General features: G+C 44.1%; 1 protein-coding gene and 1 long non-coding RNA gene across 2 annotated transcripts in view; one reads left to right on the top strand and one right to left on the bottom strand.

The window, feature by feature from the left end:
• SLC16A2 (solute carrier family 16 member 2) overlaps positions 1-8,530 on the bottom strand; it is a 105,661-nt gene extending 97,131 nt beyond the window's left edge. The window contains exon 1 of the mRNA XM_005291780.5: positions 7,590-8,530. Within this exon, the coding sequence (XP_005291837.1) occupies positions 7,590-8,070 (481 nt within the window). The 5' untranslated portion in view covers positions 8,071-8,530. The remainder of the gene's footprint in view (positions 1-7,589) is intronic.
• Positions 8,531-8,648: 118 nt separating this feature from the next.
• Positions 8,649-23,809, top strand: LOC135973443 (uncharacterized). The gene is made up of 3 exons (XR_010590275.1): positions 8,649-8,862; positions 16,550-16,676; positions 19,588-23,809. It is a non-coding gene; the product is annotated as an uncharacterized LOC135973443 (long non-coding RNA).
• The last annotated feature ends 692 nt before the right edge of the window (positions 23,810-24,501 follow it).

Raw genomic sequence — 24,501 nt, 5'->3', positions numbered from 1 at the left:
GGCAACTAACAACCTGATCCAGAACCACTAACAGACCTCAGGAAAATTGAAATTAAAGAATGGGGGATTAAGAAGGGAGAGCGAAGAGGAGAAGGTTGAAAAAAAAATCCGGTGGGAGTTATAGGAAGAGGTTGGGAAATATTAGTAAGAGGGAGAAGACAAAAAACATAGGGAAAACTGTGAAAGGCAATAGGATTGCTAGGGAGAATCATTAGGAGATGCCATGTAATCTGATGGTTAAAGAAGATCCTGGGAATCAGGACACTTGGGTTCTATCCACTGATTCAGTGTGTGGACTTAAGGGTAGCGACTTCCCCTATCTGTTTACACATCTGTAAAATGGGACTAATGCTACTACCTTATAGCATAGGATGTGGAAATGTAATCAGTTCAAGTCTGTACAGTGCTCTGAGGCCCATGGGTAAAAAGCAGACAGAAGTCTACTGGTTATACAATAGCCTTAGAGCAATTAATATAAGATGTCAAGTCCATCTGAAATGAGCCCATCTGAAAAACTGTTCCACATCAACAACTACAGTGCCACCTTCAGGAGAGGACAGATAAGACCTTTTTAAGAAACAACATGTAAAACCTGAAGCCCAGGTTCTATAATGTATTTGAAATATATGAACAACAACAAAAATAAGAAGTCCTAGATATTAAAATCAAATGTAATCCCTTGTGTTAACAAATTTACTAAAAGTCTGTTTACTTTTCATCATCTGTCACAGGGACACTTCAAATGTTTGAAATTTAAATTACTTTTTCATATCAGAATTAAGTAGGAGTGAAACAATGGCTTATATGTCATGATTACAATGTTAGCAAATACCCTAAATGGAGCTATTTTCTTTGTCACCCAATGTAAGTCATAGGTTTACTAGCCTAATGGGTGACTAAGCTATAGGCAAAGAAAGGAAGACATTAAGAGTGTGTGTGTGAATGAAATAAAATAGGAAAAACTAAAGAATATTTTCACCGAGTAAATATATATTATATACACACACACACACACACACACACACACACACACACCCCTCCATGAAAATATTCTTTAGTTTTTCCTATTTGGCTGAAGTGTCCACAAAACCTCCTCCCCCGCACCCCTCCAAACAGATCCTGAATTTAAATCCCGGAGTCTTGGATAGAAGCCTCTTTTTAAATTTAGATTTACACAACAAATAAAGAGTGCTTTAATGACAGATGTTTGACTCCGACACTGTTCCTGCAGTTTACACAGCCCTGTACAGTGAGGGATCTGAAAGAGGGTTTGAAGTCATCAGTGCAATGAAATATTGCTAAAATTTACTTGGGTGCATTTTCAAAAATGACCTCCCGGAATTCACTGTATCATTAGGGTTTTCCCTTTCTAGCCCACAGAGCCAGCAGGGCCCCACAATGAGGTATGCAAAGCTTTTCTGTATGTATTAGATGAGTCAGTTCCTACTTTCTGCTCCTTGTTCTTTTACTCTCAGTACCGAAACAGTTTGGCTGTTAGAACTACGTTTTCTCCTCTCACTAAAACTTTTCTCCGAACTAGGATCTTAGCTCGGTTTCTCTGTTCTGATGAAGCCCTGATCCATTTTTATCAGTAACATGCACCTGGTTTGTCCCTTCCACACAGAAGTTTTGATAAAGCAGGACAGATTAGACAAACTAGTTTACCTATCCTAGGAATTAGAGGACATAACACAGCATCAATTTTTAAGCAGAAATCCACATAGATCTCAATGGGGAATTCAGATTAAAAACAACAACAACAAACTAACAATGGCAAGCCCTATAGCCTTCCAGACAAAAAAAGCCCATTGGGACACCTTATCCATCTTGTTAGCCAAAGCAGGGTTGTTCATGGGTGGTTCATTCCCTATCCTGCCTTAAACATAAAAGATGAGGACAGGATGGACATTCCTCCAACATGATCACAGAAACTATACACTGTAGAAAATGCACTCTTGATTTTAAGAAGCAATCCCTACTCAATGATGTACCCGAAAAGCCCCACAAAGTTCCCTGCTAGTATATCCTAGGAGAAGTCTTTTCCCCAGCCACAAATACAGGGATCAATTTAATTCTGAGCAAGAACCACTATGGTTAAGTATTTAATTCCATTTTTACTCAGAGACACCATTTGGTCTCTATAGGACCTTCTGGAATCAGAAGCCTGACTCTGCACAGAGGTGTAACAGTGGATATTCTTCCACCCTTGGACAAAGCGGCAAAATAGTCCAATCTCTTGTACAAAAAGGCAGTCAGAGGACTGCTGCACAACACACTGAGGAACTACTGCTGTGAGGAATAGGCTACAGAGGCACTTATGGGAGCGCTATGGAGAAACCAGACAAACTTTACAGTCCATTTATCAAAGTGCTTGTAGTTCCTATTTCAAGGCAAATGAAACATAAAATGTAAAGCAAATAAAGTTAATCTGTATCTAGATTATTTTAATAAATAAAAAGGGAGAAAAAAAATCAATGCAGTCCTTCTAGCTGCCTTGCCAGCTCCTGTTAAATCCCTGAAACTGCAACACCTACAGTGGATTTATAGAAACAAGACACACTTTCAGAATGGCAGATAAGCAGGTTCCCTGCTATTCCACAACAGATCCTCAGTGGATGTTTGAACTGAAGTTAATCACAAGCAATGCGCACAACTGACATTCTGTGTTCATTAAACGCAACGGAAACAGGTGCCTCTCCTGCCCAATGCACCCTGCTGCCCCATGTATCAGGGACACTGCTTGTGCTTGGGTGACACCAGCTGGGAACTCTTGGCTGCCTCAACTGTGCCCAGGGTGGTGGGGCATCTCTGTCTGACCTGCAGAATCCAGAACCGGCCTGGGCTTTTAGTCTAATTGTCCTTAGCTGTCGCATTTTGATGGGTCACAGATTTAAATAAAGCTAGGCACCTCCCTTCTTGTTTAAGAGCCTCCAATCTAAAATGGGTCAGTCAGGGGTCCTGAAGACCCAGTGCACACGGACCCTTTAGAAGAACTGCTTTTCTGGTTAGGTTTGCTTCCCCCAGAGGGGAAAAGCTAGTGCATTAAGACACTGCCCTAACATCCATTTCCATGGGAAAGGAATCCCCATTTCATTCACTCACTAATCCTTTTCACAATACCTGTGAGAGACATAGGAATACTATTCCCTTTTTACAGGAGGAGAAACCGAGGCACTGAGCGGACACTCAGCCAAGGCCACAATGGGAGTCAGTCACTCCCATGATGCATGCTAGGGAGTCTTTAACAAACCGAATAAGGACCAGGGCTTTTTTTTTTTTTACTAGATTGTCTAATCACCGTTATCATTTTCAAGTATCCCAAAGGTACACTATTGCTCCATGCTTCCTTATAGGCCACATCTGCTAGAAGTGACTGATTTTTGCTCTTCCCTTGGGTAAAGATTTTACTCTAGCTTCAATTTTTCTCTATAATACTCCTCCCTCTCCACAAAATGAAACCTCCAATGTGTCTCATTATAAAGTCCTGTCTCCTGCTGCACGTAGCCAAGGGGTGTGCTGGATATTCACAGCAGTACATGCTGATCATCATTGGATTGCTTGTTTACATATGCTCAACAGTATATTTCTTTAAACAAAGGAGATATGCATTCACTGTGTTGTTGAAAGAAGGTTGTTTTTACAGCCTGACCCTAAATTTGAGCTCCAAGGATTCTACATTTTATGAAATCAAAAACAAGAAAATGCAATGCAAACAAGAAATAAACCTCGATAAATACAGCCATGTGCCTGTGCTGCTATTGCTTAGTTTGAGTTAGCACCTTTTTAATATAAATATAAGCCCTATTTTTCAGGAGTATAACTTGGCTGGAATACTATTCTGCCTTTAAATCTTAAAAGTGCTCCCCAAATATTACATCATTCTTATAAAAACCTACAAGATAGGTGTGTATTAGCCCCCGTTTTACAGATGGAGAAACTGAGGCAGAGAGGTTAAGTGACTTGCTTATGGCCACAAAGTGACACAGTGGCAGAGCTGGATTAGAGTGCAGGAGTTACTGTTAGTTCTGTACTTAATCTATTAGGGGTTCTCACACTGTGGTCTGTGGAGTACTTGCTGGTGGTCTATGGGAAGCTGTCAAGTCACACACTTTTGGCTCTGTTTCCAGCTCAGAGCACCATGCCAGCTGAGAAGGGAGATGAAATGCAGAGCATAAATAGATAGTGTGATTCTTTTCAGGAAGGCCATAACACTTAGCAATCCAAAAGCAGCTACAAATTCTTTCTTGATTATGTTGCCAGGACGACGGAGGTGGTCTGTGAAACCAAGAATGGAGGAGGAGGGGTGGCACGGAGGTAGTCCCATACAGCTCCCTTGTCAGAAGGGATGGGAAGTGAAGCTATGGGCCAAACTCAGGGTACGTCTATACCCAGCCGCTAGTTCGGCGGCTGGCAATCGAACTTCTGGGTTCGACTTATCGCGTCTTGTCTGGACGCGATAAGTCGAACCCAGAAGTGCTTGCCGTCGACTGCGGTACTCCAGCTCGGCGAGAGGAGTACCGCGGAGTCGACGGGGGAGCCTGCCTGCCGCGTGTGGACCGAGGTAAGATCGAACTAAGGTACTTCGAACTTCAGCTACGTTATTCACATAGCTGAAGTTGCGTACCTTAGTTCGATTTGGGGGGTTAGTGTAGACCAAGCCTCAGTGCTGCTTCTAGCAGCATTAGATAGCAGGTGTAATTCATCGAAGCAATCCAAGCATAGAGTAGAACATGTCAAGCAGAGTAGCTGCTCTCCATCTCCACTCCTATCCAGACGTGCCTCCCCTTGACCCATGGAGTCCCAGCTTCAGGTCTGAGCACAGAGGGACCTCAGCAGGCTGCTGGAATTGCAGGTGTATGGACTCTCTGAGCCTGTACATTTAAATGCCAAAATACCAAGTCTTAAATAAACAGAGGATTAATTAAATAAATAAATAATCCTCCATTGCACATGGGCAGTCATTCCCTTCTCCCTGAAAGCTAGAATTTCGTACACATGTTTAGTACGTAGTGTACCACGTACATGTCCAGTGATCGGAAAGCAAGTGAAAACTGACATACTAACACATAACGGCAACATTAGCTAGCAGGTCAGAGCATATGCATTAGTAATGGTCTCTTCGCTAAGCACACAGACCAAAATTCACATTTGTCACATAGGCAATTTAATTACAAAGCACTGGATTGACTCGGACGCCTATGTTGGCTTCTTTCTTTCTATATACCTGTTGGTGTTTGTTTCCCCACCCCCCTCACATGTTAGAAGAAACAGGGGCCTACTCCCACATGCCCATGGCAGAGTTTTTTACACTTTATCACGTCAGTTTTCAATATCCTTAGTTAGATCATCTCTTTTAAAACTGTGCCTTGGGTTTTGTTGATAGGATCACAAGAAGGAAACAGATAACTAAGTGTTGATTTCCTGAAGAATAAACACAGAGATTCATTGTGTATTCCACCACTTCCAATTTAAAAGACAACCCATGTTAACATTATACTGTTAATAGCCTAGAAGTGACAATGCTAAGATTGTCCATACATCTTTAACTCTGCCGCCATGTGGATATGCACTATGTTACCATCTTTAATTACATGATTATATTATTTCTCAACAATATCATGCTGTTAATTCTAGAATCTAAGAGGTGTAGCATCTTGTAATTCCTTTCATTCCTGTACATTCATTGTCAATCTATCTAGCACATCAGTGCACTGTGGTAGAGCAGAGTTTCTTAACGACCAGTCCATGGACCAGACTGAGAGTCTGGAGATCTGGTTCTATTCTCAGCTGTGATACTGACCTGCTGTGTGACTTCAGGCAAGTCATTTCACTTCTCTAAGTCTGTTTCCTCTCCCACACTTTGTATGTATTGTCTATTTGATTATAAGCTTTGGGACAGGGACGGTCACTAACACAATACAACCACAAATCTCAGCTGGGGCCTGTAGCTACTACCCTGATACAAACAAATAAATAAATAATTGACTTAGGTACAGGCTCTTTTCTATCTTTAGAAGACACAATCCTGCAAACACTTCATCCTGCTACTAATTTTTCTTACGTCAGTATTCCTATTGAATTTAAGTGACTAAAATTACTAACAGGCATTTTTACAGGACTGAGGCAGTTTGTCAGCAGCCTTCCTGGGGTGCAATTCAGAGGCGGCAGTTAAAAAGCTTATTTAGCTGGGGGGGGAAAAATCAGATGGCCTATATGTCAGTTAAGTTTCCCTTTTACTCTGTAGTATGTTGTGTAAGAACAGTTAATGGTGCACTCTTCATATAAATTGTTTTAATAGTCTTCTTAATTGGCATGCACATTGTTCTACACAGATGCACATAAGATTGTAAAATACGGTTATATTTGAGAAATCATCTTTAATTACAGTCACATAGTGGATATGCACAAGGCATGTTACATGTGCAACCTTAACTTTATCATTTTGACCTTTTTGTGCTTCAATGCAATCCTATAGTCTCTTAACAGTTGGTTTTTTTATAAAACTTCCTAGGCAGGGTTTTTTGTTATGTTTTTTGTTTTCCTTTTTAAGAAAGAAGAAAGCTAGTAACAATTCCTGTGCTCCTGTGATAACATGGAACTATTTGACTGTACAGGGTCAGAATATTTTAAATATAAATGCAGAAAATATACATTTCTGCCACACTGCAAAAAAAACTAAACTGTTTGGGGGATTTTTTTTGTTTTGCACTGAAACTTTCCAAAAAGATTCACTTTTGGGCACAGAACAAGCCTGGTAATTCAGTCCAAAGGTGGAAGTTCTAAAGCAGTGACAAAACAAAGGGTCAGAATGCAAACGCTTATGCAACCTTCATATGTTGCCTATGCCCCCCAGTAAAATATTTCCAAGCTTTCCTCTTTCTGGAAATGTTTGTTTCACTCTGGACAGCAATGGAGCTTTTTTATTTAATTTGGTTTTCATGATTCACTCCCTGGGGATATCTTTGCAAGAATGGAAGACATATAATATACATGCGTCTGATGAAGTGGGTATTCACCCAAGAAAGCTTATGCTCCAATACATCTGTTAGTCTATAAGGTGCCACAGGATTCTTTGTTGCAATATACAGGTTATAACCCAAACTTCCTCCCTCTCCCCCAAGTTACATCGGCTGCAAGGAGACACCTAGATTTAAACAGCATGCAGGTTCTGATATAAACCAACCAAAGCCAAGCAGCAGAAAGGGGAGTTCCCAATGCACCGCTGCTGGCAGAAGCACTGCAGGAGTGACAGCCTGGACTGGAACTTGCTCCTACAGCAGACAGACAATCTAATGTCTTCTATTTAAACAAGATACTTTCACCGTGGCGTTTCTAGGGCATCCCTGCCCCTGCCGTGTGTGTGTGTCCCTGACACCAGACAAAGTTACATACAGTTCCCTTTGCGGTGCCAGGCCCAGGAAGACCTTAGATCTGGTTACGGGGTGATTTTTGTGCAAGCCACTTATCCCTCAGTCAGCCACCTTCCATCAGTTCCCCTCCCCGACTCTGCCACCCCAGACGCCGCTCAGAGCCCAGCGGGGCCGGGGAGAGGCCAGTCTCGGGGAGGGGGGGGACCGCTGCCCTCTTACCTGTTTTGAACTCCAGCGTGGGGTCCTTCTCGCCGCCGCCCAGATCGCTTTGCAGCATCACGTAGAGGATCCCGAAGGAGTTCTGGATGCCGAAGATGGACCCGTTGCACCAGGTGGCGGCGAAGACCACGATCCAGCCGAAGCCGCCTTCGGGAGGCTGGAAGCCCGACCCGGCCCCCTGCAGCCCCATGGCCGCGGCTGCCTCACCATCCTCCTCCGCCTTGGCCCCCTTCGCTTCGGACACCGCCTGCTCCTGCTTGTGCAGCGCCATCTCGGCCGGGCTGGGGCAGGGGCTGCAGCCGCCGCCGTTGCCTCTTTGATCCCGGCTGCGGAGCCCGTCCAGCACCTGGTCCCACATGCCCTCTCCTCCTCCCGCTCCGCTCCCCCTGTCATCCCTCGGCTCGCCTGCTCCTCCTCCGCCCGCCGCCGCCGGCTGGTGCCTCCTCCCCGCCTCTCCTCCCCCAGCTGTATCCTCCTCCATCTCCCGGGCGCCGCCGTGCAGCGCCCTTCACCGGCGGCTGCCGCAGGCCAGGGAGACAAGGCGGGTTAGTGCGTGAGGGGGACCGGCCCCAAACTGGAGGGGGGCGGGGACAGCCGCGGTACACAAGCCCTCCGCCCCCGCGGACGCAGCGCTCCCCGCCCTCGCAGCGTGGGGAGAGGGTCGGGCTCAGCGGCCAGCCGGGTCCAGACCCCCGCCGGGCGGATCCGACTCTGCGCCTGGACCTTGGTTTTCTCGTGGTGTGGGAGGGGGAAGGGGGTCTTCTGCCCAGCTTCCCCCACCTCTGATTTCCTGCCTCCCCTCGCACGGTAAACAACGCAGGAGTCGGTGTGTCCCTGCGGCGGGCGAGCTGCGTCCGCACACGCGCGCAGAGCCCCGGGATCTGCTCGCTCGTGCTCCCAGCCCGCCGGGTGAATCCCCACGCAGAAAGCAAAGGGGCCAGCTCCCCTTCCCACAGGCTGCAGAGGGGAGCCCTGCGCCCGCCCACCTCCTGCTGGGGGGGCGGGGGAAGAGACGGGCTTTAAAAACAACCGCCGCCCCCTTCCTCCCCAAGAGTGTAATTCAGCTGCCCCAGCCCGCAAACGTCTCCGACCGAGCGCCCTGCCTAGGGCAGTTCATTGGCAGCGCCCGCCCGCCCGGCGCCGCCCCCTTTGGAAGTCAATCAGGGCATTGTTAGTGGAGCGCAGAGCTGCACGGCGTAGGGCCCGGAGCCGCCGCACGGGCTGCCAAGACTCCCCCCGCCACCCCTGGGCAGCCAGCTGGCAGGGGCGGCAGGTTTGTATAACTTTTGGTGGTGCTCAGAAGGGGCCCAAGTCCCGCCCCCCCACACACACACACCTGCCTAAGGCTCTGGGAGGGAGTTGGAGCGAGTTTGGGTGCGGGCTCTGGGTTGGGGCAAGGAGTTGGGGTGCAGGAGGGGCTGTGGGGTGCAGGCTCGGGGAGGGAGTTTGGGAGGGGTGAGGGGTTGGGCTCTGGGAGGGAGTTGGATGCAGGCTCTGGGCTGGGGCAAGGGGTTGGGATGTAGCGCTTATCTCGGGCAGCTCCCAAAAGCGACCCACACACCCCTCTGGCAGCAGCTCCTAGGCTGTGGGGCTAAGGGGTTTCCACATGCTGCTGCCTGCAGTCACCACCCCCAGAGCTCCCATTGGCCGCAGTTCCCAGCCAATGGGAGCTACAGAGTTGGCGCTCAGGGCGAGGACAGTATGCAGAGACACACACACATGGGGCCACAGGGACGTGCTGGCCACTTCCAGGTTTGGTGTGGAATGAGGACGGGCAGGAAGCCGCTTTAGCCTGGGGGCCCTTTTGAATTGCCTTGGGGCGGCAGGCGGGGCCGGGGAAGAGACCCGGCCCCAAACATTGGTGGAGCTGTGCCTCCGGACCCTTAATATTCCTGGAGCACGGGCACCACGGACCCATATAACTCGCTGCTCCTGCCAGCTGTGTAAATGCCCCACCTCACCACAAGAGACCTGTGCCTTGCCAGGGCAGGGCACTGTGCCTTCCCCACTACCTGCAGCTGAATCCTCCCTGAGAGCCCCAGTTCCCACCCCTGGCACATGGGGCCGGTGGAGAGACTGCAGTACCGAGGGCAAGTGAGGTGTGTTAGGGGCCAGCCCAGCAGATGGGTTTGAGGCACAAGGTCCTGGCTGCTGGATTCATAGCAAGTGATTATTATTTTGCCAGTTTCCATACGGTGCCGCATGGGTGTTCATAGTCCGTAGAGGCGTCCGTAGAGGCATCCATAGAGGCTTGTAGGCCTGATACAGCAAACAGCTTCACACATGATGTAGGACTACTCACATCAGGAAAGTTACTAGTCAGTATAAGGATTCACAGGATCAGACCCTATCTTCGTTCCCATGCCTAGATAGTAGGGCAAATGTAGACATAGAAATCTGTAAATTGACAGGTGGCTGAGCCAGTGAGCTTACCAACCTAAGCCCCCAGTCCTGCAAGTGAATATGGGCTCCATGAACCAGCACAGACTTCATTGGACACAGAGCACGTGTACAGGTCTCTAGTGTTCAGCACTCTGGGCCCAAAGTGCTTGGGTGAGAGCCTTTTCCTTATACAGTGACAAACACGGTTCCAACTGCCTTTGTTTCATCACAGACATGACCCTCTGCAGTGCTCCTCCCCCGGACTTCCTGTCTGAGAAGCTAAACCTCTTAAAGATACAGTCCCCAATACATTACAGCTTCCTTTCCCAGCCAAAACTTGATAATAGTAACACTTAACAACCCTTGTGTAATACACAATTTCTAATACTTATATCCAACCTACTAACTAAATTTACTAACTAAATTTTCAGTTGATCTCTGAAGTGCTTTGCACTGTTGCTTCGACATGTGGATCTCCTTTGAAATACCAGTCCATTTGTTCAGGCAGTTTTATGTTCTGGAGCTTTGTTGTCATGACCTGGTTGTTGCCTAACTGAGCCCTTCAGGCAAAACAGAAAACTCAGGACCCCTCTCTCCCTCCCTGCCTCCCTTTTGGAAGCAGGAGAAGGTGTTGCCCATTCCCCCTCAGCATATGTCTGTCTGGGGTGAAAATCGTAAGACTGAAGGGCAACCTCATGTGACGTCATGGATATTGCGTCATGTTCATGAAGTGGTAGCAGCGCCCAGGATTTCAAAACATATTGCTTTTTTGTTTTGGTTTTATCAGTGGCTATCATTACAGATAGCAGTTGGGTGAGGTAATATCTTTTATTGGACCAGCTTCTGTTGGTGAGAGAGACAAGCTTTCAAGCTTGCACAGAGCTCTTCTCTGTAACTTGAAAGCTTGTCTCTTTCACCAACAGAAGTTAGTCCAATAAAAGATATTACCTCACTCACCTTGTCTCCGAAATATCCTGGACCAACATGGCTACAACTACACTGCATCTATCATTACAGGCATTCTCATTCTCAGTTTTCTGTTAAACAAATGTCTGCAGGTAACAAACCATGTTTCATTTCACAGTGCTAAGTTCAGATCATATTCTGACTCTGCAATCGTTTTCAGTAGTTGCTTTATTATTTTAACACCACTCTCCACCAAATCAATGGACTGAGGATGATAAGCTAGCCCTTACATGTCTAAACCCAAACCTCACTGCAAACTACTTAAACCAGTGGTTCTCAAACCTTTGTACTGGTGACCCCTTTCACACAGCAAGCCTCTGGGCCACTTTTTAATATATTTAACACCATTATAAATGCTGGATGCAAAGTGGGGTTTGGGGTGGAGGCTGACAGCTTGCAACCCCCCATGTAATAACCTCATGACCCCCAGTTTGAGAACCCCTGACTTAAACTTATGTTCACTGAACTGCGGCCCATTGTCAGATGTTACTATGTCAGGTATACCATGTCTAATAAAAACAGACTTGACATGCACAATCACCTATTTAGCTATAGTGTCTTTGAGTAAAGCTATCTCAGAGAAGTGAGAATAATAATCTAGAATAAGTACTGTATATAGTTTTTTCCAATCAGCGTAAACGAATCTACATTTACTTTTCCCCAGAGGGCCAGTTTTTCCTGAGCTACCACAATGGGCTCTTTTGCTTGCCTTGGCCTTATTTTTGGCATATGCAATAAGCCTTGACAGGTTTCTCAGTGTCACTGTTTATTTCAGGGTAATATACAATGTTTCTAGCCTTTCTTCTAGATTTGTCATTCCCTAAATGACGTTCATGTATCCTTTTTATTGTACTTTTCGGTAACACCGTAGGGATCACCGTCTTTAAACAAAGATAGTGTCAACAAAATCCCATCTAGGCCTGAGAGTTCCCCCCCTTAATGAATGATAGGGGCTACCCTATGCTAAGAGCCTTAATCACTTGATGCAGGGTCTTAGCCTGAGCTGTTGCTTTGGCAATCACAGACCACATTTTGTCTGAGACTGGACAGGTTGTTTAATCAGATTGATCTGTACAAAATCTAGCTATGGACTTTGCACCCTTGCGCTTTTGTCAAATGCTCTAGAGAATTTATCTGCACCCCCAATCTCTCCCAGATATGTATTTGATTTGGAAAACATACATTTGTAGCAGAAAAAAATCTCTGTATTCTTTTGACAATGGCAATAAGTAACTGATAGTCACTTTCAGCTAACACAGGCCTGCCATAAATGAAGACATTCAAGTCTTTACACCCATGGCCTGAGACCAAAGCCTCCTTCTCTGTTTGAGCATATGACACTTAGTTTTTGTTAGCATTTGTGATACGTCACCCATTAGTCTCCTGTTTTGACCATGCTGTTTGTAAGAGGACTGTGCTAATACCTCCTTGGAGGCATCTGTGGACGACTTAGTTTTGCACTTCCCATTATAGTACCTCAGGACTGGGGCCTCTTTAATTAAGTCCTTCAGTTTCTCAAATCCTTTATTAAAATTTGCAGTCCATGTTCATTGGACGTCTTTGCACCGTAGCACTTTCAGGTTGCTGGTTTGAGCAGCTAGATTAGGCACAAATTTCCCTACATAGTTCACCATGCAGAGGAATCTTTGTACCCCTTCCTTGTCTGTTGGGGCAGGCGTGTTGGTGGTGGCTTCAGTCTTACGGTTCTCCACCTTTATACCATGCTGTGTTAGCTTCTCGCCCACGTATGTTATTTCTGTTCAATGGAATGTACATTTTTGTTTGTTTAGCTTTAGTCCAGCAGCTATTGCTCTTTCCAGAGCTGCCTGGACCCTCTGGTAAGGCGCTTCATTTTTTTTCTCCAGAACAAAACAGCAGCTGTGTAGACTTCAGTATCCTCTCTACTATCAGAAATTTGTTGTGTTTTCTGGTGAAGCAACCCAAATGGCAGTCTGTGGAAACAGGGAGTGCTGAGTGTGCATGGACATGGGCACTGTTTTTCTCAGGGTGCCACCCAGAACCCTGCTTAAGCATCCAGTATAGAAAAATATTTGGCATTAGCCGTCTCCTCCAAAATTTCTCCCCTTGTAGGGAGTGGGAAATGTTCCATTTTTACAAAATTAGTTAATTCTTTGTTAATAATTATTTTTTTTACAATGACCAACAAGTATACCCACTCTATTGGTTCTATGATTCCCAGCATAAAGAGATGACCTGGCATCTCTTTTTCATCTTCTTTTTTAGGGATGGCGGGCTTAGCTAGGGCCTTCCCTTAGGAAAGTGTGGAAAACCGAAACATCTCAAAATGCATGAAGATGCAACTGGTGAAAAGCCAATTTTTTTCCATAGCAATTTATGGATGTGAATTGTGGGAAGTTAATGATGCTGACAAGAAGAAAACTGAAGCTTTTGAAATATGGTGCTGGCAAAGACTCTTGCATATTTTCTGGACAGAAAAAAAAGATGAATGTCTATGTTAGAAATATTATTGGAGAGAAGAAGACTCTAATGCCAGAAATCAGCAGCTGCAAACCTATGTACTTTAGTGATATTAGATGTAGAGATGGAAATAACCTTGAGAAAGTTATTATGGAAGGAATGGAGAGTCTTCGTAGTAGGAGATGACCAGCAAGGAGATGAATGATGGTGTGCAGCAGATTACTGCTGAGTGCTCAAAATTAGCAGTGGATCATGAAGGCTTCCAAAAATTCAACTACAGTGACACTAATATTCAGACATGAATAAATGGATTGAGAAGAACTTTCTCACATGTGTGAAGGGTGGGGTGGTTGGGCTCTTTCAGCTCTGTTCTGTACTCTGCTGAGAGCTTCCTTATCCCCTTGAAGATGTCCTCAAACTCTTCCTCAATAATTTTGGTCCCCTGCCCCACCAATGAGTGCTCTCTCTTGATGAGAGCAAGGACTTGACACGCTTTTAACCTAATACTAGATGTTCTTTTCCTTGAATCTATTACAGATTTTATCTTTTCCAGTTTGTTATTTACCCCTCCATTGAATTCACATATTCCTTTACTGGGAATCACCTCACCACTGTAAGTCCTGAGTTTTACCCATTTACCTTTCACTACCTGTGACTTTTTTCTTTCAGTGTTAATATCACTGTTTCTTGCACCACATTGGCTTGTGCACCTGTGTTCAACTTAAAATCAATAAATGGCCCATTTGCTTTCAGCCTGATAGTCCAGTCATCTGCTGCAATGTTGTCTGTTCATTGCCCCTCTAAAAAATTAATCTGAGCTTGAGCTGCTGTCATCATCCTCTCTGTCCACTATGTGCCGGCTCTGCTGGTGCTCACAAGCTCTTGTAAAGTGCTGTAATCCATTGCAGTTCTTCCATCTTTTCTCATATGCCAGGTATCGCCCTGGTTAGTACTGGTTGTCGCAGTGTGTGCGGCGCTCTGGGCTGTTCTTCCTTGACTTTGCCCATGATTACACTACCACTTATGTTGGCAAAACTTACGTCGCTCAGAGGTGTGAAAAGAAGCTTCTCCTGCTGACATAGCTACCGCTGCTCATTGAGGTGGTTTTATTATGTTGACGGGAGAGCTCTCCCCCATCGGCACAGAGCAGCTACACGAGCGATTTTACAGCTACATCAGTATAGCTGTGCTGCTGTAAGTTCGCTAGTGTAGACATGGCCTTTGAGCACCACATGTCTTTGTGCCTTGGGTCCCTTTTCTTGTGCTGATTGGATTCTCAATCCTGTCTCTAGTATCAGAGCACTGTCCACCCGCCATAAGCTTCATTCTGGACTGGGTGTCTTACATTGCTTGGCAAATTCTAATTGCCTTATCAAGAGTTATATCTGGGTTTCCCAGTAGTCTCTGGTCTTTAGCCTTAGATCAGTCACAATATCGTCTATAGTTTCTTTTTGTACCTTTTTGTTAAAAACACAGCTCTGAATAGGTTTCATTTTTGCTTGGAGTGCTGTACTCTACAAGTTTTCGTGGTTAGCCTCTTGTTCCTGAGTTAACTGAAGACTCTTAAACACATCAAGTGCATCAGAACCTGCTATCTCAGAAATAAGGCTGCCTTCTGATTGGCTTCCTTTTCACTGGCACCCATTGCGTGCAGATACTGAGTGAAGTGCTATTTAACTATCTTCCAGTTGTCTGCCCTATTTCCAGAGTTTCAGCTCTGATGTAGCCGTTAGCAGTTCCATTCTTCCACTCCAGTTATTTTCTTTAATTTCTGTTTATTCCTCGTACCATGTAGTGCCCAGCAATCACTCTGGGCCCAAGAAGCCTGAAAGAGATCCTCTGGCTTCTGTCATGCAGTTCCAGTTGCCTCTGTATCACTGAAGATGGGGTTCTGCAGCACTGATCCTACACACTTCCTATCTGAGAAGCTAAACCACTTAAAGGTACAGATCCCAGTACCACATGGTCCACCCTCGTGGAGCCATTTGCAAGATCAGGGCCTACCATCCCAGTATTTTAAAGGGATCCCCAAATATGGACATTTGCAGAGTCTCATTGGCTCCAATGGGATTGGATATCCCTTTGCAGGATCAGGGCCTAACTAGCCCAACCCTAAGTGAAAGGTAGCCATGTGGTGCTAAGTTTTCCAAGTGAAGAGGTACTTGCATTCATGATCAATACAGATAGCTGTGAGTATCCTTAGAATATAACATTATTTTCCATATCTTTATGAGACACCATAAGAGACAGGCAAACACTCATGTTTTGTTAGGCAAAAGTTTTAGGATACATAATCTTACCAGAAACATTTTCCAGGAAAAGAATACAAACAAACAAAAATCAGTGAAAACAGATTTATGTTTGGATTCAAGCATTCCCCTGCTGTGTTCGCAGCCAAAACATTTCAGCCTTGGACTGTGGATGAGAGCCATAAAGCAAAACTGACTGTAAACAAAAGTGGCAGTTCTGCATCTATTTTCACTGTCCAAGATGAGTGAAGAGCAGAAAGTAAAGAAATAGAACAGAGGGCAAAATGTAACACAGGACGTTGATTTAGTTTGTTGTTTTTTAAAATATGATTTTTAACTTGTCAGCGTCTTTTAAAATGGAAACGTTTTGTGAACTTGTGTAATACATGAGCTGAGTCCATGTGGTCATGTATCCCTCTAGTGGCTGGCCCCTTGCAAGGTTAAGAGCCTGAGGCTTAACCAGAGCTAAAGGAATTATGTATTGGTCTGGGCTTTTGGGACCCTATGGTCCTGAGTTATTAACATTATTCGTTTATTTGTTAAGCACAAACAATGTGATGTGTTACCATGGCCGTATGCATGTGTCATGGATCCATAGGGTCTCAACACCTCTGAGACTGGGTCTCTGGGCTCCAGCATTCCTACTTCACACCATGAGCTCTGCCCAGTGAGCCCAACTATGGTAGACTCTTGGTCAGAGACTTTTACACTCTTCAGGGACCAATGCACCTCAGTATTTGCAGCCTTTCAGTACAGAGTAGGATTTATTGTTCAACTGGGACACTGCAGCGGGAAGTCGTTAGGTTAGCATGGAGACATACAGGTTGAGATATAGTCCATTCCAGCCAAGCCAGTGCTTCACCTAGCCAAGCTACCATGGAATCCATTTCTTGCTCTGTCTCTCCATCTCTCTGTCGGTCCCAGGTGAGAGCTGCTGAGTCTCTTTGAAAAGCTAATGCTTATCCTGGCCAACTGAAACTTTCTGTCCCATGTCCAACTCCTGCAGACCTTTGCTGAGTTCCTAGATTCCACCTGCCGGAGATTCCCATGGGTAAGTGTCAGTAGTTTCCACTGGGGCTTCCATTGACTTTGCAGACCCTCCCTTGATATAGGTCGGCTTCTGCCAGTCTTTTAACAACCCATTCAGTCCACCCCAGACACAACACCTATCATGTTTCTTGCTCTGCCTTTAACCCTTTTGCACCCACTGGGTAGCAATGCAAAGTATGGAGAGAAACTGAGGCATGCCTAGGAATAATACAAATATTTCAGAGAATTTCCACTTTGTCACAGCGTGCAACCACAGATTCATTACAGCTGAGTAAAACCTGCTGGAGATGTGCTTGGCATTACATTTATTTGGTTTTAAAAAGTATCTCCCATTTCTATCCTTTATGAAATAATTACACACAAAGGGTGTCAGTATTAAAGTAGGTCTTCAGGCCCGCTTGCCTCAAGTTATTTATATTTCAGTGTATGCCAAGCTTTATGCTTTCTTTGCCTTACTTTTTGTCTCAGTATCAGACTGCTATCAGATTAAAATGATATCTATCCAAGCCCCATAATGATCTCTCTCTACCTCCAGGATTACTAAGTCAAGATGTCTGGAAAAGTAATTGGGGCAGGGTGCAGTGGCATTATCTGCTCCACAGCAGTGCACACAGAGTCAGCTCTGCTTCCCTGTTTCCTTCCCTGGCAGAGGCATAGTCCAAGGCAGGGCCACAGAAGAGAGAGGAGACATGGGGCACTAACTGGGATCTAAGGAGTGGGATGATCCCCCAGCTGGGGAAATGTTTGTTTTGCTTATGTGACCTTGCCTTGATTTGAGTTTTTAAAGAGCTTCTCTTTCTGGTTGTTGCTGTGTTTTTTGTTTGTTTGCTTGCTGAGCTGTCATTCCACCAGCCTGCAAATCAGTGACTATTGGATCTTATAAACTTTCCATTACAGACTGCTTTCTCCCACACGTCAGAAGTAGATTCCTGACTGTTCCGACATTGCTCTTGAACCATGCTTGTGTGTGAGACAGTCAGACTGAGTTTGAACAGAGCACACCAAGGCATTGTTGCTGACATCCAGGACAGGAGTACAGCCCTTCTGCAGATTCCCATTTTGCTCCACAGTTTATATTTAAATGTATTTAAAAGCAAAGATAATCTTCTCCCTTCCCTGAATTCCTTCTCCCTGTAGAATCCTCATGGTGAACCGCATCTTTTGTCAGCCTACCAGCCAGGGCCGGCTCTGGCTTTTTTGCCGCCCCAGGCAAAAAAGCCTCCTGCCACCTCCGGCCCCCGGCGGGGAGCGCAGCAGGGGAGGGCGCCGAGCCTGGCCAGGGCCCCGCTCTCCCCGACTGGCCAGAGCACCGCCCCCCTCCAGGTGCCGCCCCAAGCACCTGCTTGGTCGGCTGGTGCCTGGAGCCGGCCCTGCTCCCAGCTTTAGGATCTTCAGTTTTATCCCCTTCCCACTTGTAGACTGCTCTTCCTTAACTCCATGTTTGCACTGTAACATGTCTGTGCACGGAAGGTTTGTGCATCCTCCACTGGATGGAATGGGACCTGCTCAGAATTGACTGTAAGTGGCTGGCCTGGAAAGAATTTATGATAAAAATAGGCGCTCTCTTTAGAGTTCAAGCTGCAAACAATCCCATTGTTTCGGTGCCACATTTCAAAAGTAGGTTCAACCTGCTTTTGAATCATTTCTCCTGAGACCTGCCACAGTGGTACCAGGGCTGTTTGCCAATGTTATTGCACCAATAAGCTTCCAAATAACCAGTGAGCTTCTTTGGCCAATATCACATCAAAGGAGTTACTGCTGTGCCTGGAACCCCTCCCATTGTGTTACATATAAAAATACTGTTGCTTTAAAATTAGGGTAGACCCTGAAAGAGGCAACATCCCAAAGCAAGGGCTGATGATGCTGGAGACAACGGGTGCCAACTCATTTGAATTAGGAATACATTTTTATTATTTTTTATTACAGTATCAGCCAGGGCTCCCTCATGCTAGGTTCTGCACAGACACTTAGTAGCTCCATGGAGAAATGATTATCTTCTCCATGGATGTTAAAATTTCTGTTACATTCTCTCACCACACTTTTAGAATAATGCTACAAACTTTCCAGCTCTACAGTGCATGTCACGAAAAGCAAGAATAAATATGAGTGACATTGAGTTCCCTGAAGACCAATACTAGAGTAACCACCATGCTCTTTCCCCGGGTGATTCCAAAGCAAAAAGGGAAACTTGCTTAAGTTCTTTATAATTGAAGTTAACCAAAAAAAATCCTGCAAATTAAAAGTTGCTCCTACAAATAGATGTTCTCCTTCATTATGGTATTATGTCCAGTAACATCATACTCTTCTTTTCCACTGACCTTGAGGGCAGTCTAATTTAGGCCCAAATTGTGTTTGGTAAAAAGCAGTGTGGGAGAAGGCCCCCGCCACCCCCACCCCCGCCAGGGGAAGGTAAACTTCATGAGGAGAACCTCCAAATTCTTTATTTTGTGAGGGGAAGGGGCATGGGGGTTGCAGAGGGATCTGCTGAAGATCAAGGCATCTGTGAAGTGCCCTTGGTCGTAATCTAACTTCCACAGGTCCCTGCAGTTTCCCCCAGATCTGAATCAGGAATTCTTCCACTGGTGGCTGTCCTTGGAATCCCACCCCCTCACTCACCCACCCATAACCTATTAGTTTTCTATAGCACCCATCACCTGCTCAGGTGAATGAATTCTGCATAAAGGGTTCCCAAGTTGACTTCATGGAGCCTTCTCTGGTTATAAAAGGCTCTGATTCAGCCTAGGGGGGGGGTTATGTGTTTTATATTTTGATTGTCTAAATTATTCTGGCTTTGTCAAAAGGGAAGGTCTTGCTGCATGCCCTATGGGTGGCCAGACACTGGGTTAACCTCATCTTCTCTGGAAGCTCATTTCACAGCCAAACCCTTTCAATGGAGTATTTTTTATTTCCAGCTTTCATGGGCATGAGCGGCATTGTCCCAGAGACAGCTGTCTTAGTGGATGGTGGAGAGTAATGCAGTCATTTACGTAGCTGGGTCCCACTGAGACTTTGAAGATCAGAATCAATGTCAACCTGACGGTGAGGTGATGGGCTGTGTCCGGCATGGAGGGGCCTACAGAGCAGGTCATAGAGCTAGGACTCTGAAATTTTCAGCAAAGTTCCATGTCTCCAAGATTTTTTTAAAAATTAAAAACTGTTTTTATTTGGATTCAAATACCCCCCTACAGTATTTGGCCTCGAGCTAGTGCGCTAGAATCACAAAATGAAACTGACTAAAAACAAAAGGGAAACCAACTAGTCCATTTTCCTTGACCAAGCTAAGTGAACTACATAAAGGATAAGAGACTTTGAAAGCTCTCTGCTTCTAATAATCTAATAATATATCATGAATAACACAAATAAAGAACATTGTTTTAAACACATGGGGTGAAATCCTGGCCTCATTGCCACTGACTTCAGTGGGGTCAGGATTTTACTCATGTTTTTAGCCTGACAGTGTCCCTTTAAGAGCTGTATCATTAAATGCCACATGTAACTAAAAGTGTTGGTGGAGGGTCTGTCTATCCAGGTTTTTGTACTGGCACCTATCGGCGCCATCTTGAGGCAAATCAGCCATTGTCTCACTAGGATTTCCCAGTGATAGCAGCTTCCAGAACTCAGGCTTTACCAAGCAAGCCCAGGAGCTACATGTTGACTCTTACCGGATTCCTTTGTTTTATCACTTGAGAAAGGGTGGTGCTGAAAAAGAACCCCTCTGCTACAGAGCCAGCCTCCTGCATGGTAGCGTCAATGGAAATACTCCCATTGCATTCAGTGAGAATTGGATCGGACCCAGGAAAAGTCCCTGAAGAATGGTGGCAAATCGTGGCTATCAGAGGCATGCAGAAGGCAAGCAGTTCTCCAGTCATTCTACAGTCACTAGGGTGGAGTAGTGCTGTGCATCCACTGTCGTTGGTTTCAGAAATTTCACCTTTTCTCGTGTTACTAGAACCTCTTCTTACACCAAGTTACTGGCAGCCACAAAAATACATTGGTTGGTTGTTTTTCAGAAATGAAAAGTGACTGCATAGGAACATCTTATGCAAACCTCTTAGGAAGCCTAACAGCATTTTGCCACATGAATTCATTTTCACTGAAGCAGCAGAGACTTGTGACCTGGCACTTCGACTTTATCCCAGCAATAGAGTTGCATTGACCAGACATCAAAAGCAGCATGTTGCATTTGGTCAAGCAGCACAAGTTGTCAGCATTTGGAAACCGATTATGTTAGCAAGTGGCTACCAGAAGAGAAATTTACATGCTTGCACGGGGTTACTCCCCCCCCCCTCCCCTTGACTGTCATTAGCAATGCTTTTCTCTTTAGATTTCAGCTGTCCTTAAAACAGCCACGACATCTGGCCTGACAAAGACAACAAATACATGATCTCAGTAGAGTAAATGATTTCAGGGGCAGAGGGGGAAGAAACAGTGATAGAGCATTCCTTGGCAGGAGCATTGGAACACTGAGTTCAGAGAGCAAGAGCTGCAGGAATAAAAATACCGGTAAGAACACTAGATCTCTGAATGCCTGAACATATCGAGAGATCGCCTTTACTTTTAAAGGAAAGGTAATGTGTTGCTGTATTGCCCTATCCATATACCATAAATAAAATGTGTACTAATGATACCCTAATACATTAACATTTCCTGACCAATTCTAAATGGCACTGATTTTATTCAGGTTTCACAAGATTATACAGAAATATTTTGATGCAACTGTCTTTACTATCAGATAAACAGGCAACTTTAAAGGGAGTCTGCCAAGTAATCTGGCCAAAACAAACTAACAATTTAAAAGTGTTTGATTCTGATAAGCAATGTCCTATGGATTCTAAAGGTGTGACATTCAAAAGCACTCCGCTATTGGACTTTGATAGGCGCTCAGCTAGGCCAATGCCGAACACTTTGGAAAATGGCACCCTATATAGCCTTGGGTTCATTCAGTCTTTCCCACATTAATTAAAGGCAATGGAGTTACCCCAAGGATGAATTTTGCTCATATAGATTTAACCCACAGCTATTACTGAGTAATCAAAATAGAAAAAGCAATCACTGTTCATCAGGACTTGTAGGGCCAACATTTCCAAAACAGAACTTTTAATTTTGCTATAATTTTAAATTGGCTTTAATCAAATGAGGTTGAGGCCCCTTTAAAAGACAAAAAGAACAGGAGTATTTGTGGCACCTTAGAGACTAACAAATTTATTTGAGAATAAGCTTTCGTGGGCTACAGCCCACTTCTTCGGATGCAACCCATGAAAGCTTATGCTCTAATAAATTTGTTAGTCTCTAAGGTGCCACAAGTACTCCTGTTCTTTTTGCGGATACAGACTAACACGGCTGCTACTCTGAAACGTTTAAAAGACAGGCCACCATATTGTCTGCTCTCCTATGTATAGCCAGAAGGTGGAGCTATGCTAATATCCTCAGTGATGGATACTGACACACAGTCTGAGAAGTAAATGCAGCAGAGCCAGGCTGTCTGAGCTCCATTAAAAGAAACATATGGGGGAAAACATCACTGTTCAAAAATCAAAGGGCCAAAGCCTGGGAGGGACGGAAATGTTATTTTTCCAGTGTCGGAGCAATGGAAAGTAGTAAATAAAAATAAATCAATATTAAAGCAAATGAAAAGTAACTTGGCTGTATTTCTTGAATAAATATGTCAACTGCCTATTAACTCTCTCTGTGTGTAGTGGAGTTATCATGTAATCTTAATCAGCCAGAGGAAGCCCTTCTCTAAGAGGTGCTGCGATATTTTCAATGCCATACATTAGGAAGGGCAATTTCTGACAGTATTTCAGAAATTTGATATTTTTTTTTTAACAAAGATGCATGAGTGCAAAGTTTTGTTTAGAGCAGGAGCAGTCTGGTCAGTTTCATTCCATACCCCGCCCCTACACTCTTTCATCACTGCAACCATTCAAAGTATCTACATTTTATTTCTCTAATAATAAGATAGTGTCTCCATGAGATCTAGGTACCACAGCTACTCCAGAGGTCGAAGGACCTCTGATGACAGAGCATTGGAGACATGGGAAAAAATACAAATTAATATTTTATATAACAATAACAATGAAAACCAGATAGGCTAATTATAGAGATGATGATAATCTCAAGGCATTTCAATGGAAATCATTAATTACTTGGTATTGCATTTACTCTTCCAGTCACTCCGTAAAGGAATCATTAATAAAAATTTAAATAGCATAGGGCTAAGAGCCAATTCCTGTGGGGTCCCACTAGTAACACACCTGTTTGATGTTGATTCCCCATTTACAATTACATTTTGAGACCTATTATTTAGCCAGTTTTTAATCCATTTCATATCTGCCATGTTAATTTTATACCTTTCTAGTTTTTTAATCAAAACGGCATGTGGTACCAAGTCAAATGCCTTGAAAAAGTTTAAATCAATCAATAATAATATTAAATCAACACTATTACGGTTATTAACCAAACTTGTAATCTCATCAAAACAGATATCAAGTTAGTTTGACAGGATCTATTTTCCATAAACCCATGTTGATTTGCATTAAATATATTACCCTCCTTTGATGCTTTGTTAATCGAGTCCCATATCAGCCACTCCATTATCTTGCCTGAAATCAATGTCAGACTGACAGGCCTATAATTACCCAGGTTAGCCCATTTACACTTTTAAAATATTAACGCAACATTAGATTTCTTCCAGTCTTCTATAACTTCCCTGGTTCCAAGACTTAGTGCAAAATCAGCATTAATGGTTCAGCGAGCTCCTCAGCCAGCTCTTTTAAAACTCTTAGATACAAGTTATCTGGACTTGCTGCTTTAAAAATATCTAACTTTAGTAGCTGCTGATATACTAATGGAATGGAAAGACTGTTATCATATACTATGACTACATCATCTGTTTTTCCCAAATACAGAACAGAAATATTTTATTGAACACGTCTACCTTTTCTGTATTATTGATAATTTTTCCATTTCCATCTAGTAATGGACCAATACCCTTATTAGGATTCTTTTGTTCCTAATATACTTTAAAAATTCCTTCTTATTGTCCTTAACTCTGCTGGCTATAGATTTCCTCTTGTGTCCCTTTGCTTCCCTTATCAATTTTCTGCAATTCCTAGCTTCTGATTTATATTCATTACCTTCAATTTCCTGGTTCTTCCATTTGTTTTATATATATATATATGGCTGCCTTCACTTCACTTCTAAATCAGCCTTCTTCAATTGTGAGATTGTGGATTTGGGGGCATCTAATAAAGTGTTCTTAAACAATTCCCAACTATCAGTCACATTTTTCTCATTAAGTTCTTCCGCCCAGCTGATCTAACTCATAATTGTTTCAGCTTTGTGAAACTGGCCCTTTTAAAGCACCAAGTATATATATCACTGGTTTGGGTTTTATTTTGTTTGCACATTATAAATGTGATTAAGCCATGATCACTTGTACCTAAGTTGCCATTAATCTTTATTTCTGTGATCAATTCCTCTTTGTCTGTCAAGAAGAGGTTTAATATAGAATCCCCCTATGTTAGATGAAACACTTTTTGAGTTAGGAGATTGTCATCTATAATATTTAGAAATTCCAAGGATGTTTTAGTACTGGCAGTATGAGACCTCCAGTATATGTCACACAAATTGAACTCCCCGGGAACATGCAGCTTTTCCCCCTACACATTATAGATCGTTAATTAACCACTGGAACAACTTACCTCCAAATGTGTGGATTAAATCAAGGCTGGCTATTTTACAAAAAGATATGCTATAGCTCAAACTAGTGTTATGGGTTTGATGCAAGAATTACCAGATGAGGTTCTGTGGCTTGGGTTATGCAG

This window comes from Chrysemys picta, chromosome 9, assembly GCF_011386835.1.
Source record: "Chrysemys picta bellii isolate R12L10 chromosome 9, ASM1138683v2, whole genome shotgun sequence".
In the NCBI taxonomy this organism is placed as follows: Eukaryota; Metazoa; Chordata; order Testudines; family Emydidae; genus Chrysemys; species Chrysemys picta.
The sequence above is the reverse complement of the archived record's forward strand: the minus strand, read 5'-3'. Positions and strand labels throughout refer to the sequence as shown.